The sequence below is a fragment of the Rattus norvegicus genome, chromosome 14 (genome assembly GCF_021556685.1).
Source record: "Rattus norvegicus strain SHRSP/BbbUtx chromosome 14, alternate assembly SHRSP_T2T, whole genome shotgun sequence".
NCBI lineage: Eukaryota > Metazoa > Chordata > Mammalia > Rodentia > Muridae > Rattus > Rattus norvegicus.
In genome coordinates, this window is record NC_141547.1 from 10,340,523 (window position 1) to 10,357,357 (window position 16,835).

At 45.7% G+C, this 16,835-nt stretch overlaps 1 protein-coding gene and 1 long non-coding RNA gene across 7 annotated transcripts in view; one reads left to right on the top strand and one right to left on the bottom strand.

The window, feature by feature from the left end:
- Positions 1 to 12,433, top strand: part of Rasgef1b (RasGEF domain family, member 1B) — a 528,207-nt gene extending 515,774 nt beyond the window's left edge. For all 6 annotated transcript variants that reach the window (XM_087582081.1, XM_087582082.1, NM_001432998.1 and 3 more), the window contains 6 exon segments: positions 384 to 463; positions 1,079 to 1,174; positions 6,027 to 6,122; positions 6,614 to 6,737; positions 7,620 to 7,692; positions 11,109 to 12,433. In XM_087582081.1, coding sequence (XP_087438207.1) covers positions 384 to 463; positions 1,079 to 1,174; positions 6,027 to 6,122; positions 6,614 to 6,737; positions 7,620 to 7,692; positions 11,109 to 11,133 — 494 coding nt within the window. In that variant the 3' untranslated portion in view covers positions 11,134 to 12,433.
- Positions 12,434 to 13,033: 600 nt separating this feature from the next.
- On the bottom strand, positions 13,034 to 16,258 carry LOC148001223 (uncharacterized). The gene is made up of 2 exons (XR_015637293.1): positions 15,950 to 16,258; positions 13,034 to 13,647 (listed from the first exon to the last, which is right to left on the bottom strand). It is a non-coding gene; the product is annotated as an uncharacterized LOC148001223 (long non-coding RNA).
- Positions 16,259 to 16,835: the final 577 nt, after the last annotated feature.

The following is a 16,835-nucleotide window of genomic DNA, read 5'->3' on the forward strand; positions in this document are numbered from 1 at the left end:
CAATCTGAAGTACATGAGGGCCTGCCTCAGGAAACCAAAATCATACAACCATTAGCATCTATAGGTCAGCTGTTAAAGGATTGTAGTCAGGACCCTTTGTTTATGTAGTTATCCTGGCTGCTCACATGCTACAACATGGCAGGGTCACGGCCCTCCAGTATGACCCCAAGAAATGTTCTTAGCCCAGTTCATAGCTGTACTGCTCTTGAGCTGAGTGAGGAAAAGCCAGCCAGGAAATGCCGTAAAATCAGAGGCTGTTACTACTAGTCGGAGAACCAGTTGCCAGTGCTTAGTAACCTGCGAGTTACGGGAGTGCAAGCTACAGCGACTTCTTACATCTGTGTTTCTATTCTCTTCCTTTCACGGCCGTTTTAAACGGGAAGCTGGTATGAACATGAGTCCGGTCTCGCGACTTAAGAAAACCTGGGCCAAAGTGAAGACCGCGAAGTTCGACATTCTTGAGGTATGTGAGAGGGATGATTCAGTGTTAACTGACGGAGCGTGCCCGTGATACCGGCACTCAGGAGGTTGAGTTTTAGGGCAGCCTGGGATGGATAGCAAGGCACCAGGCAGAGGGAATTCAGGGGCACGATGCAGCTTCTCCATCAGATAGCGCCATCAAAGACAAAGGCTCTTGGTCCTGGAGGTAGGAAAGGGACTCAGACTGGAGTAGAGCAAAGAAAAGCTGGTTTGGGGCAGGTCCTTTTATAACAGAGGTGGACATTTTAGAGTAATTGATAGAAGAAATGCTGACGTCTCGGTCACATAATTTTATATGCCAGAGTAGAACTGGGGTCCTGAACCTTCGAGAGGGGTCTGCTTTGCCTTTTGTACCGCTACACTGTCGTTATCTCCTTAGACTGCTCATCTATTCACCAGTCTTTGAGCAAAGTTGGTTAATCCAAACAGCCATTCCCATGTAACTCTAAGGCTGTGTGTGTGTGTGTGTGTGTGTGTGTGTGTGTGTGATGGATACATCATACGTTTACTGCAGTCCCTAACTTCCTGTGACTTTGTATGTGTCAGCGTGATCTTGTAAGTTGGAAGTTGAGTGGCTAATATCAATCTCTTCCCACAGCATCAGATGGATCCGTCAAGCAACTTCCTTAACTACAGGACAGCTCTCCGAGGGGCAGCGCAAAGGTCCCTCACTGCCCACAGTAGCAGAGAGAAGGTATGCTGTGAGGGCGTTACTTGTTATCTATAGAAGTGACGTGGGGTCAATCTGAGCAGTGGTCTGTTACATTTGTCGATTATTCTGTTTCTGATGTGTTCTGTGGGGCATCGTAGTTGTGTTTTGGGCAGTTAGTTAAGTCGTATGATATGGTGACTAATAGCATTAGAGAGTAATTTGGTTTAATGGGAAAAAGACATGTGAGCTCTGCATAAGGTGGTTCACTTAATGTAACCTTTCTTTCAAAAGAATTAGCTTACCTCCCACAGCTAAGCCATTTATTCTCAGAAAGTAGGTTAGTTGCTATGGCATTGGGCGTGCTGTGACTAATTGGATATGTAGGTGGCATGAAAAATACAGGGGCAGTGTCTAAAAAAATTAATGATCCGGTCCTCTCTCCCTGATTCACTGCACCTTGAGTTCTGGACTCTGAGACACATTTCCACCTTAGTTCCTCTCAGAGGAAGGATAGGTTGTCGGCCATGGCGTTTGAGAAGCAAATGTTCAGTTATGATAACAGCTAGTGCTGACTTCCTTTTTCTTTTTAAAATTTATTTACTTTTATTTTACGTGCATTGGCGTTTTGCCTGCAGCGTGTCTGTGTGAGGGTGTCAGATCCCCTGGAAGTGGGGCTACAAACAGTTGTGAGCCACTACGTGGACGCTGGGAATTGAACCCAGGCCCTCGGGAGGAGCACACTGTCCTCTTAACTGCCGAGTCTCTTCTCCAACCACTAATCCTTATTAGTGATAGCTATCAACTTTTAAATTCTGTCCCCATGTTAAACAGTATTTTCAACCAGTTTGAAGAAACAGGAGAAAAATATTCCCTGACTTCTAAGTCACTTCCACACAGAATCATCAGGACTAATGGGCTAAGACCAAAACTCCTTATAACTGAAATTCCTGCTCCAGTGACATCTGAGGCACATTGCAAATGCATTAACTTCGATTTTTTAATCGAGGAAACTTCCAGATGCCTGGCAGTTGGCTAGCTTTTATATTTTGCTGAGAAGAGCCAATCTGAAGTGGGTTAAGCTTCCTAGTGAAGATGAGCAAAAGCAAGGGAGGACCCCAACACCCTGAGTGAGGGGTGCAGGGAAGCTATGAGACCACCCCACATCTCCCTGTGGTGGATGCCCGACTCCACACGGCCCTAGGTGAGGCAGGGAGGTGGCTGTGGAGTCCTGTCTGTCAGAGGGCTGCAGCTCTGACAGCAGCCACCGAGGGAAGCCACTGTCACTCGTGCAACTTTAATGGCTGTTCCCAGAAAGGAAAACAAACGTAATTATTGACACCTCGCATCATTTAGTTACTTAATCCTGCTTTATTTCTAAAAGGCAGGTCTATGTACATTTATGGCTTGTGTCTGTAGCTGACGGAACAGCCATAATTGTAACCATCTGAAGAAGGGTACCGTCCCTTCTTCATAATTGGCCTCAAAAGACAAGAAGGAAAAGCACGCCTGGTCAAATCTGTCCTTTTATATTTTAAAACATGAGACTGTTTTCCTTATTTCGCGCTGAGGGAGTACTTCATTATTCCAAAGTAACTGCCCTTTTTACAGTCTCCTTGGCAGAACATCTCGAATAATGGTCTTTGATCTTTTCCAAATCTCAAGTTTATGTGGTCCGAGCAGTGCATTCCCAGGTACCCATTACAGCGCAAATCAAATCTGTCTTCCGTGTAGGAGCCTTAAGTGCTCTCTCAGTTCTCTCCCTCCCTGTGGGTACTCAGTGTACTCTCAGTTTTCAACCATGCAGCTCTCCTGAGTGCGTGGCTTCCAATCCCTTCTCTGTCCTATTTGCGTTTCTGTCCTCGTTAGCATCAGTTTCTAGGCACGGAACTGATAATGCCTTAAAGTACGAAGGCTGACTCTGAACACCAGCAGTTCACACTTACAGGACTGAGGGTCAGACCTGGAACTTTTATGCCTACCAGACAAGCATCCCACCATTCATTTCTACTATATCCCAGCTGTCACTTCACTGGTTTGCACTGGTTTTGAGAAAGAATTCACCAAATAGCCCAGGCAGGCTTTCAGCTTGCAATTCTCCTGCCTTGGCTTCCCTAGTAGGTGGGATTATCAGGCCTAAATGAATTCATATTCTGAATTTTGAATATATATTATTATATTAATATATATATGTGTGTATATATATATACATAATTATTATATATGAGGGCTCTGTCTGCATGTATGCCTGGATGTCAGAAGAGGGCATTGGATCTCATTACAGATGGTTGTAAGCCATCATGTGGGTGCTGGGAATTGAACTCCGGACCTCTGGAAGAGTAGTCTGTGCTCTTAACCGCTGAGCCATCTGTCCAGCCCCAGCATTCAGAATATTTTTAAGGGGGAAATTTGTGTTGTAGTTCAGTTGGTAGAGTCCTTGTCTAGGATGCACAAAAGGAGTAGAGTTCCGCCCTCAGCTCTCCGGAGAACCACATGAGGCAGTACAGGCCCAAAATCCCAGCACTCAGGAGAATTAGGGAAGTCTAAGGTTATCTTGGGCTACATAGTGATTTGGAGGGCAGCCAGGAGAAATACAAGATCCTACATGATAATATATATTCTACATATATTAATTTATATATGGCTATAGAATACACACACACACACACACATATATATATACACACACATATATTAGTTTATATATGACTATCTAATGTATATATATGTAATATATTTGCTTATATATAGCTACCTAGTTTTCCCACTAATGATGGTGGCAAGACCTAATAGAAACAAGATATATTTCCTTTGCTTGTCTCACAAAACCCTTCAGTTCTTATATTCTACACCGGTCAACTCCTTGTGCAAAGCTGATAGGGACTCTGAGGAGTGATAAGGGGTTAAAGTCTGAGATCCCCTTCCTGTCACCGGCATGAGAAATAGAACAGCCAAGTGCTCCACTGTGTTTCCATGTTCCTGGAAGAATGACTCAGTAGTCCAGCATCTTGTAGAGACACCAACTGCAAAACTCCCAGAAGGAATCCTTCTGCCTCCCACGGTTTAATGACGCTGACGAGAACTGTGGATTTAGCTACACGACAGTAAATGAGGCCCACAGCCCAGCCCTGAGGACAGTACAGAAGCTTCTCCTTTAAAAGCCAGTGCACTGTGAACTACCACGGCTTGATTCTCACTGTGCCGTCGCTTCCCTGGGGCTGTCCCAGGATGTGTATCTATTGTCTTCTGAGTCTGTTCAAGACTTGGGTAGTAGCAGGGAGCAGACCCAGCCAGTGTCTGGATGGATGAGCATGGCCATGCTCCAGTGAGACTCTGTGGCCACTGTCACTTCTATTTCACATTTGTCATGCACCCTGAAGTATTATTTGTATGATGCCCTGCACCAGCCCCTTAAAAACGTAAGGTATGCGTCTTCTGGGCCATCCCAAGAATAACAACAACATACGTTTAAAGCAAAACAGAGCACAAACAAAAAACTTACATTTTGCCAACCCCTAGCTTTTACTACTAGCCAGCTGGAGAGCCGGGTTTTAAACTGATGTGTGGTGGGGTCCACAGACCCTCATGAGTGTTCTTTGAAAGAGGCGAGGTTCATGTAGGATGAGAGGCGGGACCAGGACAGGGAGAAGGAAGCACATACACTTTTTGCCAGTTCTGCTGCAGGGGCCTCGCAGGCAAGAGCAAATACCAGGTAGTCAGGGGCGCTAGTGAAGCAGAAGATGCATTCGATTATTCTCAAGGATCAATGAAACAAGATTAATGAAAAGTCTGTTTGAAAACGACTTCAGGGGAAAGAGCTGAATTTCTCCCTAGAAGCGAATTGGCGCTTGCTCTTTGTGTGTGAGCCAAAAAGTTTGTTTTCTCATCCATGAGTCATGAGCTCAGAAGACTTCAAAGACCTGATCTTGGTGTTTTCAGAATTCCCCCAAATAGCCTGTTGGATGCATTATTTACAGTGAAGAAGCTTTTTCAAATACATCGCATTTGGGGAAAAAAAATTAAAAATGACTGTATCAGGACGTCGATCTCTAAATGAGATGGGAGCGGTCCGACAGAGGATACTTGTAAAGATTGTTAGCTACGCTAGGATAGTCTGCCGCCTCATCGAACCGCAGAATCCAGGCCCAGAAGCTATCATTACAGAAGCGTATTGGTTTTTGAAGTCTTTGATTGTAATTCACACATTTTCGTCTCTTCCCTCACTTGGAGTGCATCTGTCTGGCAACGGAGAGTACCAGGTTCTTCTAAGGGGCTTTTCCAGGACAGCATGTGAAGACTTGTTCTCTCACACAGCCAGCTTGCTTCAGAAGGAAGCTGTAGCAATCATTGCTTAAAACCTTAGGCTGTCACACTGTCTTGAGAAATGGCTTCAAGAGTAAAACATAAAACCAACCAACCAGCCAGCCAGCCAGCCAGCCAGCCAGCCAACCAACCAACCAACCAACCAAACAAACAAACAAACAAACAAACAAAAAAGCCCCACTCATTTAAAACGTAGATGTCTAATGGTGGGGTGACACAGAGCTTAGCAAGGATATGGGCCTTTAAGACGACTACAATCGAGGGGTCTGTAAACGAATAGAGTTCTTTTAGGTATTAAATTTTAAATTTTATCAGCGTAAACATTGAAAAAAATAGGGAAAATTGAACGAATAGTATTGACCCATCCACTTGCCAACAGTGCTAGGTCCCGACTGTGCTTAAGTGTTGGTGACATTTGCATCTAGGCGGAGCCATGGGAGGTAGGGAAGTGTGTAGAGCGTACAGAACAGGGTACAGTAATTCACTATGGCCTTCCGTGCCTTCCAAGTCAACACTGCCCTTTTTCCCCTTATATCTGTAACAAGAGGCTAAATGTTTATTATTTTCTTCCTAGATTGTGATACCATTCTTCAGTCTCTTAATCAAAGACATTTATTTCCTCAACGAGGGCTGTGTCAACCGTCTTCCAAATGGCCACGTCAATTTTGAGGTGAGTGTAACGAGGTCGGATAGGAATCGCAGAGTAGGAATCAGGCATGGGTGGCACTCGGGAGGCAGAGGCAGGAGGATTACCACAACTTTGAGGCCAGTCTGGTCTACAGAGTGAATTCCAGGGCAGCCAGTGTGACAGGATGAGAGTCTGTCTCAAAAACTAAAATCTTAAAAGCCAGAGTCCATTGTTTCCCGGTGCCCCAGCCTAGCAGCAGGGCAGATTCTGCAGCTCAGAGCAAACCTGTTATTGGCCTACTGTCTATAAGAAACCGACAGCACCAGGTAGCACAGCGGCTGTTCCCCCAGCAGCACTGTCACTTTCAGGAACATGAGTAATCTTCACTTCCCTAGCTAGCCGATACAATGCTTATCTTAATGAAGACAAGAAGATTCCGAGGTTCCCAAACTAGGTGCTTCTAAAATGGAATCGGGTCCCGCAACCCGATAATTATTGACCGTCGCCCTCAATATTCTTCAATTCTCTTTCAGAAATTTTGGGAACTGGCCAAACAAGTGAGTGAATTTATGACATGGAAACAGGTGGAGTGTCCGTTCGAGCGGGACCGGAAGGTCTTACAGTACCTGCTCTCAGTGCCCGTATTCAGTGAAGACGGTGAGTCTCTAGCTTGCATCTGTCCCAGACACCCCCAGATAAACGCCTGTCCTTGGTCGTATGATGCCAGGCCTCTGAGCTGATCCAACCTTTCCTTTCTGTTGCTCAGAAAGTCTTACGATTTACCCCTAAGATGTCTTCATTTTGTAATCACCTAAACAAAGGACACAAGACATCTTTCCTAATTCCGGTCCTACAAAGTGATAAGCAGCCTTGCAAAACTTATTAGACATGTCAAAAAGGTGTAGACAGTCTTGACCTGTGAGAGCACTGGGCAGTGGTAGCCGGGAAAATGCCTGGTTCTGCCTAGGACAATTCCTTATTAGTCTGTAGAATACTTAGTGGAGGGCTTACCTACTGATGTGTTACATCTTCGGGGTTTACTGATTGGGTCTGCATGAATGACCGGCAGACATGTTGAATTCATATTGCCTGTTGGGGGTGGGGGAAGGCAGCTGATTTTGTCTCTATCAATAAGATTAGCAACAACTTTTACGATCTTGAGATGATTTTGTTTCGGATTTAAACATCCTACGTGTAATTTCTGTTAAAGAGCTGAGGGCGCCAGGAAAGAGCCACGACCCTTCCTTTAGGAAGAATGTGCATCTGAGTGTACAACAGGACTGTACGCTTTGCATTTCAAGAGCTTCTTGCCTCAGTCATTCTTGATTGATTCACGGCCTTTTCAGCTCAAAGCCATGGGGTTAGGCAATGCCTAATCAGAAGCAGAGTGCTGCTCTGTGCTCTTCAGGATAACTCAGCAAATCTGAAGTGTGTACCCGAGCCAAGGCCCAACCGGAGCAGGCCTTTCCAGCAGTGGGGTTAATGGTATCAGGAGACGGCCTCGGTTGTAATGCCTTTTTTTCCTCTGGTTGATTGCAGCTCTCTACTTGGCTTCATATGAGAGTGAAGGACCTGAAAATAATATAGAGAAGGACAGATGGAAGTCTTTAAGGTGAGTCTCAATGCTTCTTATGGTCTTACTAGTCTACAGGGAACACTGGCTTTACCTCAGGAAAATCATATGCGTGCCTTGTGTAGGAAGGCGCTATCCACCTGCTCGGCAGAGTCTTCTCTAGATGTTTCAAAGTCTACTTTACTTAGGGTTCTTAAATACTTCAACTTCCCTTCTAGCCCACCGACCAGAGGTAGGGGAGAAAAATGGTTAATAGGACAAGGGTGTTGTGGACCTGTTTAGACATAGTTCCTCGGGGTGATTCCAGTCCTTGTCAGGATACCAGCAGTTCAGACCAGTAGCAAACACCAAACATGAATCAGTAGTAGCAGTTCAATGCAGCAGAAACTGCAAGGCTCTGCCAATCGGTCTGAGTCAGCAGAACCAGCAAGAGTCAGCCAGAACACCATGAGACGTTCTTTGGCACATTTCTCTCTGTGAACGAAGACCAACAAAAGGTTGCAGGTGTAGCAAAACAGACGAGATCGGGCGCGTTCAGGGTGGTATGGCCGTAGACCAGGTGTAGCAAAACAAGAGCATCCTTTTACTGTCCGTGGGGTCCTGCTTTCACTCTTTCCAAACATCACTCACCTTCTCAAACATCCGCTTCAGCAAAACATCCTCTCACAAGACAGCGTCCAGAAAGATATCATGCGACACAAGTGAGTTTCCACAGAAACCAGGAATTTCCACCTCAGAGTCTTGTCTTCAGGTCACAGAATCTCTGTGACTTGGGACTCTAGGTGCCATTGTCCGGTCCTGTTGCCTTTTATTTCTTTACACTGGCAGATGGTAGCAGGACTGCAGTTCCTCCCTGATGATGTAATGGAGTATGGAATTGACATTGCCCCATGGGATAGTACAACAAAACAAACAAGTTTAAAAAAAAACCAATTTTTCTTTGTTTAAAAGTTCAGACTTGGACTTGGAGAGAAGCCCCAGTGGTTAAGAGCACCGACTGCTCTTCCAGAGGTCCTGAGTTCAATTCCCAATTGTATGTGTTGGTTTACAACTATCTGTAATGGGATCTGATGCCCTCTTCTGGTGTGTCTGAAGACAGCTGCAGTGTACTCATATAAATAAATAAATAAATAAATAAATAAATAAATAAATAAATAAATAAATCTTTTTTTTTAAGTTCAGGCTTTATTTTTGAATAGTTCTAATCTTAAAACTATTTGGGTGGGGTCCCAATGAAAATACTGGCTAAGATTAACATCAATTAAAGTTGGGGCATCAGTTAATCAGATATCAGGCCTCCTTTGGTTTGAGAGAAAGAATCTGAACTTAAAATATAATTTGTAGGTTTTAAAAACAACAACAAGACTTTGGCTATCCTATTAGTATTTTTAAGCAGATTTGCAAGTATTTGTAGCTTACACATGTAAGATATTTTATTTTGGTTGTGAGCCTAGCCTTTAACAGCTGAGCCATCTTCCCAGTCCATAAGATATTTTAATAGGCTAAAAGGCAGCCAGGGCACAATACGATATAAGATGATCAAGACTGGTTCAGACACACACAGAAGTGAAATAGCCCAGATTGACAATCTCGGCGCTCAGGGAGCCGAAGCAAGAGGAGCTGAGTTCAAGACCAGCATGGGCTACATGATGAGCACGTATCTCACAAAAACAAAGGAAAAAATGGGGTGATCAACTCTTGTAATTTATATTTCAGGGTGAACTTTGCCTGCCAAGTTTCTTCTTTGTAATCACCCTCTTTTTCTTTTTTCCTTCTACAAGCGGGGCCTTTGGTAAGACTCCTAGTACCTGAAACCTTGCTGTGGTAGACAGATTGGTTCTGCGAGTTTTGAGTTATTCGTGGAATCCAGATATACCCATAATTTCTTTATAGTTAGTTACTCTGTTCTGGTGCAGATCAGTAGTTAGGTTGCAAACCCAAGGTTTGACAGGAAAAGCTGAATTGTTAACTCTCTCCAAGGCTCTGTGCACTGCATACAGTATATGGTAACCCAAGGATTTAACCAAAGATTTTAGTGGCGGAACTAGAAAGTGGTGTGAGAAAGGCTGCACGTGTACCGGCTGAATTCAGAAAGGCAGACGGGGATCTGTTTACAGTTGTATAAACTCAGTAATAATCCTTTTCTCATCAGAGTGTGTTTGAGGGTTGAAGGTCAGACACGTTATTAGCATACCTAGAATCTTAGGTCTTGGGAACCTGAGGTAATAGAACCACATGTTTGAGGCTAGCCTGATCTACAGAGTGAGTCTGAGGCCAACCTGGGCTATACATCGCAACTCCACCTCCAGAACAATAACAGTAAAGGTGTCGCCATTGCCACCACTGCTGCTGTGGCAGTGACTTGATGAGAAGACATCTTGTGCACCCAGTGGGAGACATTCTTTGGTGTAAAGGACTGGTTTCTATGTTACGATGGCCTTCTAAGGAAGCTTAAGGAATAGGTTTCTCCTTGTATGGAAGCCTTGTGCTTGGCCTTTCTCATAACCACAGCCATGGCCTCTCTGCACTGCCTGCTCCCGAGATGGAAATTGCTCCTGTGTGTCTACTCCTCAGACACTCCCGGCTCTCGTCTTGTCATCTGCCATGCACTGTCCTTTACTAGTGTGGTGCGTCTGCTTCTTGCATAGCTGCTATGCTGTCCTTTTGAGGCTGAGCACAGGGGCATGTCCCCAATGCTCCTTAGCCCCATGGCCTATCCACTAAGTGAACCGCGTGGGCAAGCTCTATGTGCACTTGACACAGGCTAGAATAATTATGGAAGGGGAAACCCCAGTTGAGAAAATGCCCCCATGTAATTGGCCTGTGGGTAAGCCCACGATGCATTTTCTTTGATTGGTGATTGACGTGAGAGGACCCAGCCCACTGGGGACAGAGCCACCCTGTTTGGGTCATCCTTTGTGGGGCTATAAGAAAGCAGGCTGACCAAGCCATGAGGAGCGAGCCAGGACGTAGCACTCCTCCATGGCCTCTACCTCAAAGTCTGACCTCCAGGTTCCTGCCCTGACTTCCTTTGATGGTGGCCTGTGATGTAGAAGCCAAGTAGACCCTTTCCTCCTCGAGTTGTTCGTGGTCAGTGTATTTTATCACGGCAATTGAGGCCCCAACTAAGACAGGAGCCTGTGTATCATACACAAGTCACACGTGCATAACAGCTCATTGTCGTTGATGGTGTTCACTGTTTGATTTAATACAATACCACTCAACATAGAGATTACCGTAGACAGTGCTTTGGCTGCCTACGTCAATAACGGTCTAAGTGTCCAACGATTTGCCTGAAGGGCCACTAAGATACCTGTCCTTGATTTCTCCCCATCATTTCAACTGTGTAAAAAATACATGTAAAACGAGGGAGAAATGTGCGTTGGGCAAGGCCTTCTGAGCCAATACAACTGAACCTCTGCCTTCTGACTTACGTGGTTTCCTTCATTCCACAGGGCCAGCCTCTTGGGCAGAGTTTAGCACAAGGAAAATGCTTCTGTTCCTGCATCAGACAGACCCCGGAGGGGCTGGCCTTGTTTTCTGGCATCCAGTACTAGGAACTGTCCCTCGGACTGCAGGCAAGCCCAGCTGTCGATCCGGATGGGGAATCCATTTCCCACAGCGGACAGATTGACTTGGATTGTTTTTTTTTTTTTTTTTTTTTTTGGAGACTGAAATCTTCACTGAAGACACTTGAGAAAGAATCCTCTAAGAGTCCCAGCTCTGCGTATGATTCATCTTCTGGAATTTCCACGTGAATCACAGCTCTGCACCTGGATGGAGTTTTCTTTTGTTTATGGGGTTTTTTTTTTTTTTGGCCTGAACATTTGCTGCTAATGGAACTTACACAGCCGAGTGCTGGCTCTGTGGAAGCCCGTGTTTCTTTGTTAATTTAAATGAAAAAGGGGGAGATCCCACTTCAGTTTTTGGATCCCAGACCTCAGCTTGAACAGTATTCCAGTGAGGGTAAAAAAACTGGGTGGGGTTCCGCTGCAGACTTCCCCTTACCCCATGCGGTATTGTACACACCCCTCCCTCCCCCCCCCCTTCCTCCAAGGCTTGAGTTGGCTGCTGGCTGGCAAACTCCTTCTTACCCATATAAGTTATTTAATGTAATAATGAAGCTCAACACTGTGGTAGGAAAATAGCCACTGGGGGGGAAAGGCAGAGTTTGTCACTGTTGGATCGCCCATCCTGTGGGAAGGGACCGTGTTTTCTTTACCCTTCTGAGCTGTTTACAGCTGACCACTGTGTCCTGTAGATGTATTTTTCAGTAGGTTTTGTTTTTGTTGTTGTCCTTAACTTGCTTTTCCATGATGCCACCCCCATCCCCGTCAGTGTAAATGCTATGACTTTAAGGGTCTTGGGGGGGAAACACCCATGACCTAACCCCAGTTGCTGTTTTTCACTAACTTATTTCTCATTATCCTCTGGAGTCAGTTGGTGGCTAAACACATAGACAAGGAATACATTTAAGGAAAGTCCCCTCCTCCCCCCGTAGCAGTGACCAAATGAAAACCAGCTTGCTGGTGACTGATCAGTCTTAACATCTAAATTAGGTCCGTAGTTGCTCTGAAATTAGCCATCTTGATACTCTTGGAGAAACTTTACAGTAGTGATCCCCGCTAATGAAAACGCACAATGCCAAGCTCCTGCCGTGTTTGTTAACCCTTCTGACGCCATCCTGAGGACCAGCATGTCTTAACTGTGCATCATCTCAACAGGCCTGACCTGTCTCCGAGTTGTCCCTTCACAATGTCAATACATTTTACACTCTGCAGCCAGGAGTTGTGGCGTCTTCCTTCGCTCTTTGGATGGAATCGTGGGTGGATGGTTGGGCTCACAGCCGTAGTCATTCGACTGGTTCAAAATGTGCGCACGCCTGAGGGAAAGGCCTCAGGAGTGCAGGCACAGATGTGCGTTTGTGTTCGAAGAAGTCCTAGGCAATATTCAATCACTAGTATTTTTCAGACACGTTCTAAGGTGTGTAGGCACAGATTCTAACATCGTCATTTCCACCCTTAGCTACTGTCTCAGGGTTTCCGTTGATGTGAGGAGACACCATGACCAAAGCAACTCTTATAAAGGGCAACATTTAATTGGGGCTGGCTAACAGTTTCAGAGGTTCAGTCCATTATCATCATAGCGGGAAGCATGGCAGTGTCCAGGCGGGCATGGTACTGGAAGGGGAGTTCCACATCTTAATCTGAGGGCAGCCAGAAGACTTTCTTCTGTTGTGGGTGGAGCTTAAGCATAGGACTTAAAAGCCCACCCCCACAGTTATGCACTTCCAACAAGGCCACACCCTTGACAACAAGGCCACACCTCCTAATAGTGCCACTGTTTTATGGACCAAGCATATTCAAACCCACACAGACAGGGAAGGGGAAATGGATATATTTTGATGGAAGCCACAGAGCTAATGAGAGGCTAGAGTAGGCCTTTTAATCCGGAACCCCAGCTTTAAACCACCATGGCATCTCAGGCTTTTGTGTCCTTGCAGATAGCTTGAGGAATCTCGTTTCCCTGCAGATTTCCAGTGCTGAGGTCCTTAAGACACTAGCTTTCTTGTCTCACTTGTACCTGGAGAGGAATGACGTAGGGAAGGCAGCACCACTGAAAGAGATCTTACATTTCTTGAAAGAAGAGGGCAGGGCACAGCAGTGAAAGACCAGAGGGTCCACCAGGTGCAGGAGGCAGAAATAGAAGAGAAACAGAGGCCTTGCCCTATGGGAGACTTCAAGAAAGGCATGGCAAGGTACTTTGTTTTGGTCCTTAATTCCTGGAGGTCTCTGTGGCCTAGGGATGTGCCTTGGGGGTGATCAGACTGGAGAAATGCTCTGGGGAAGATGATGGAGAGAACCAGTGGGACAGACGAGGGTCAGCAGAGTACAGTATGGAAAGTCTCCTCTTGGCCATCACTCTGCAGTCATGTCCAGCCTTGGAAGGGTCTGTGTCTCACCCACCAGCAAGATTCTTAAGATTTCAAAACACCTTACGGAAATATTAAGAGGGAATTAATACGGTGCTATAGTAGTGTGCCCCCCCCCCCATTTGTACTGTTTTTCCCCTGGCCTCCAGAGTTGTAATTGATAATAGCCGTGTTTATATTTTCACCTGTCTGTGTCAGGGGTTGGCACATTACAGTCCGCTGGCCCAATCTAGCCAGGTACTTGATCCCTATGGCCTATAGGTTCACAGGTTGAAAAACTCAAAAGAGAAATTATATTGTACACCATGTGGAGATTTTATGGACTTCTCACTGTCCATAGTGAAGATTTAAGGGAACATGGGCATGCTAGCCATTTACACTTCTCTCGTGGCTGTCTTTTGCTACAGAAGTGTTATAATGTATAGCAGAGTGCGTATAGCCCCAAAGCCAAGTACTTACACTTTGGCCCTTTACGGAAAGTTTACCTGATCTGAGTCGTTCTTTTTTGTTGATTTGTTTTGTTTTTTCGGCGTTAGACCAATAGTTTTCAAGACCTCTATAAGGTCCTTTGTAGCATTAGATGCCTAAATGTGGCCACTGATCCTTTTTCCCCCTGAGACCAGAAATGTAATTCCAAGGCAGAACCGCATTTGAACAGGTTTTCCGTCACCATGGTTACCATGCTCTTGTTTTACTCTCCAGCTGAGCCAGAAGTTCAAACCCTGCATGAACTTTTATGGAAACCACGGAGTAGCTTTTCCTTCTGTGCCATGTGTGGCCTTCACGGCACTTTAGTAACTACATCTCCAATTCCCGTGGTTGGCTGGAAACTTTCCTAAACGCCAGCGTAGACAGCTCCAGGCAATGGCAGTAGTTACAGCACGTCTGCCACACATTCCGAGCCCACAGGGCTTTGAGTCGGCCTGGCCGGGTCTGCGGTCTCAGTAGAGAACAGATGCAGGTAGATAAAAGGAAGTATACGACCGGAAATAACCCCTTTTGAGGACACAGCCCAGTTAGTTCACTAGCATGCCGGCTGTTTTCCATAGCTCACAAAGACATCACAATGGACACTCCGATGTCACTTCTGTCTTTGGACGTTTTACACTTTTTCACCTTCCCATTCACCAGGCTGGAACCTCTGCTAGCCACATGTCTGCCTGTCTTCTAGCACTTTCTTCTAGCACAGTCCTGTTCTCCTGCTGTGCACCTGCCTCCTGCGTATAGACTCTACTCTAAACTGTAGCATTAGAAGTTCTGGGCTCTGAGTGGGCCCCCAGGATTCACCAATGCTTTTCATTTACCCTGCAGCTCTCAATACAAGGCAATGTCTGCTCGTATTCCAAAAACAGTCTCATTGTTCTAAGGGAAGGAGAATGGCCGACTGGGAATAAGGCAGTTCGGGCCAATCTTCTGCCGTAGCCAAGGGTTCAAAGGAATTCTTGAATGTGTTTCCTGGAATGTGGTCAGTGACCTGGAAACTACTAACTACTAACTAAACATAAAACTCAAAGTTAGGGCAGTGCTGCGTCCCTTGACTTTATTTACCCTTAGCAAGTTTGCAGGGCAAAGCTTTGGTCAGAGTTGGGCTTCGAGTGACGGGCGGAAAGGCGGCCCTGGACTGGATAATTCAGGCCCAGAGATTCTGCTGTGGAGAAAATTGCCTCAGTTCTCTGCTTCAGGGTCACTTGACTTCACTCGGTGCTGGCAGGGATATTGGGGTTGTAGGTTTGTCTCTAAGCCTTATTAGGCTTTAGGGACTGTCATTCAAAACTGCAGACTGGCTCTGTGTGAAGTAGAACAGTGCCCCAATTCTTTTCTTAAGAATCAAAGCCTATCCAGTTTCTCTCTCTCTCTCTCTCTCTCTCTCTCTCTCTCTCTCTCTCTCTCTCTCTCTCTCCCTTCCTTCCTTCCTTTCTTTCTTGTTTATTTTATGTATATAAGTACACTGTCACTTTCTTCAGACACACCAGAAGAGGGTATTTAATCCCATTACAGATGGTTGTGAACCACCATGTGGTTGCTGGGAATTGAACTCAGGACCTCTGGAAGAGCAGTCAGTGCTCTTAACTGCTGAACCATCTCTCCAGCCTGCCTTCCTTCTTCCTTCCCTTCCCTTCCCTTCCCTCCCTTCCCCCTCCCTCCCTTTCCTTCTTTCCTTCTTTCTTCCTTCCTTCCTTCCTTTCTTTCTTTCTTTCTTTCTTTCTCTCTCTTTCTTCCTTCCCTTCCTTCCTTTCTTTCATTGGTTTCTTGCCTTCTTCCCCCTCCCTCCACTTCCTCCTTCTTCCCTGCCCCCTCTCCCTCCCTCTCTCCTTCTCCTTTTTTCACTTAATCCAGTGCAGAAATTCCCAGGTAGCTAATTACCTTTGTAGTGCTGGTAGCCATTCATAGGTTTAGTTGTGCAGCCTGTGAGCCTCTGCCTTATGTCTTTCTGTCCACACTTGTGTGTGTAGTCAGTCCGGGCAGGGGGAAGCAGCTGCCTTAGACCAGTGTTAACTGTCAGCCTGCTTCTGAGTGTCCAAGTTGTCCAACTTAGCACTTCTAAAGTGCAGAGATCCCAATCTAGGGAACTGAAGGAGACAGATACTAATCAGAATAAAGAGTGAAATCGGGTGCCCCTTGACGAAGCACCAAACAAGCCTTGTACCTCCGCCGAGCCCGCTCTCTCTCTCCCTTTCCACCTACGCTGGCTTGGGGAAATGAAAGTCAGTGTGAACTCATTTTTCTCCTGATGAATCACTGTGGGAAAGTCAGTTTAGCAGAACGTGTTGTCAACGTAGTTGAGACACACAGTGGCTGGAGTCCCAAGTGCAGGTCGGTGGTGATGTGGAGGTAGTGTGGGCTCGGAAAACACACATGCGCTCCAGCCAGTTAGTAGATGGCTTATCATCCAGAGGTCACAGGTTTCACTGTCTTCACTTAAGTAATTAGCATATCTGGCTTTAGGAAATTAAGTAGATCAAAGTGATTCTGCCCCTCCAGAGACCAGCAAAGAAAAGTCCAAGTCGGTGTGTTTACTTTAATTAATTAAATTATTAATACTCCTCTGTACCTATTAGTACATGACAGGAAGTCTACCTTCAATGACACTATAAAAATCCAGCACAGTGGCTGACATGGTTTGGGGACATGGGAATATGTGTCTGAAACACATTCCTTAAAAAGCGCTACACTCAGAGTAAGAACCGGTTGCTAAAGCTCACTCAGCTCAGTTTCCTGGGGCTTCCAAGAAGCTTCTCTGGATCTCTGT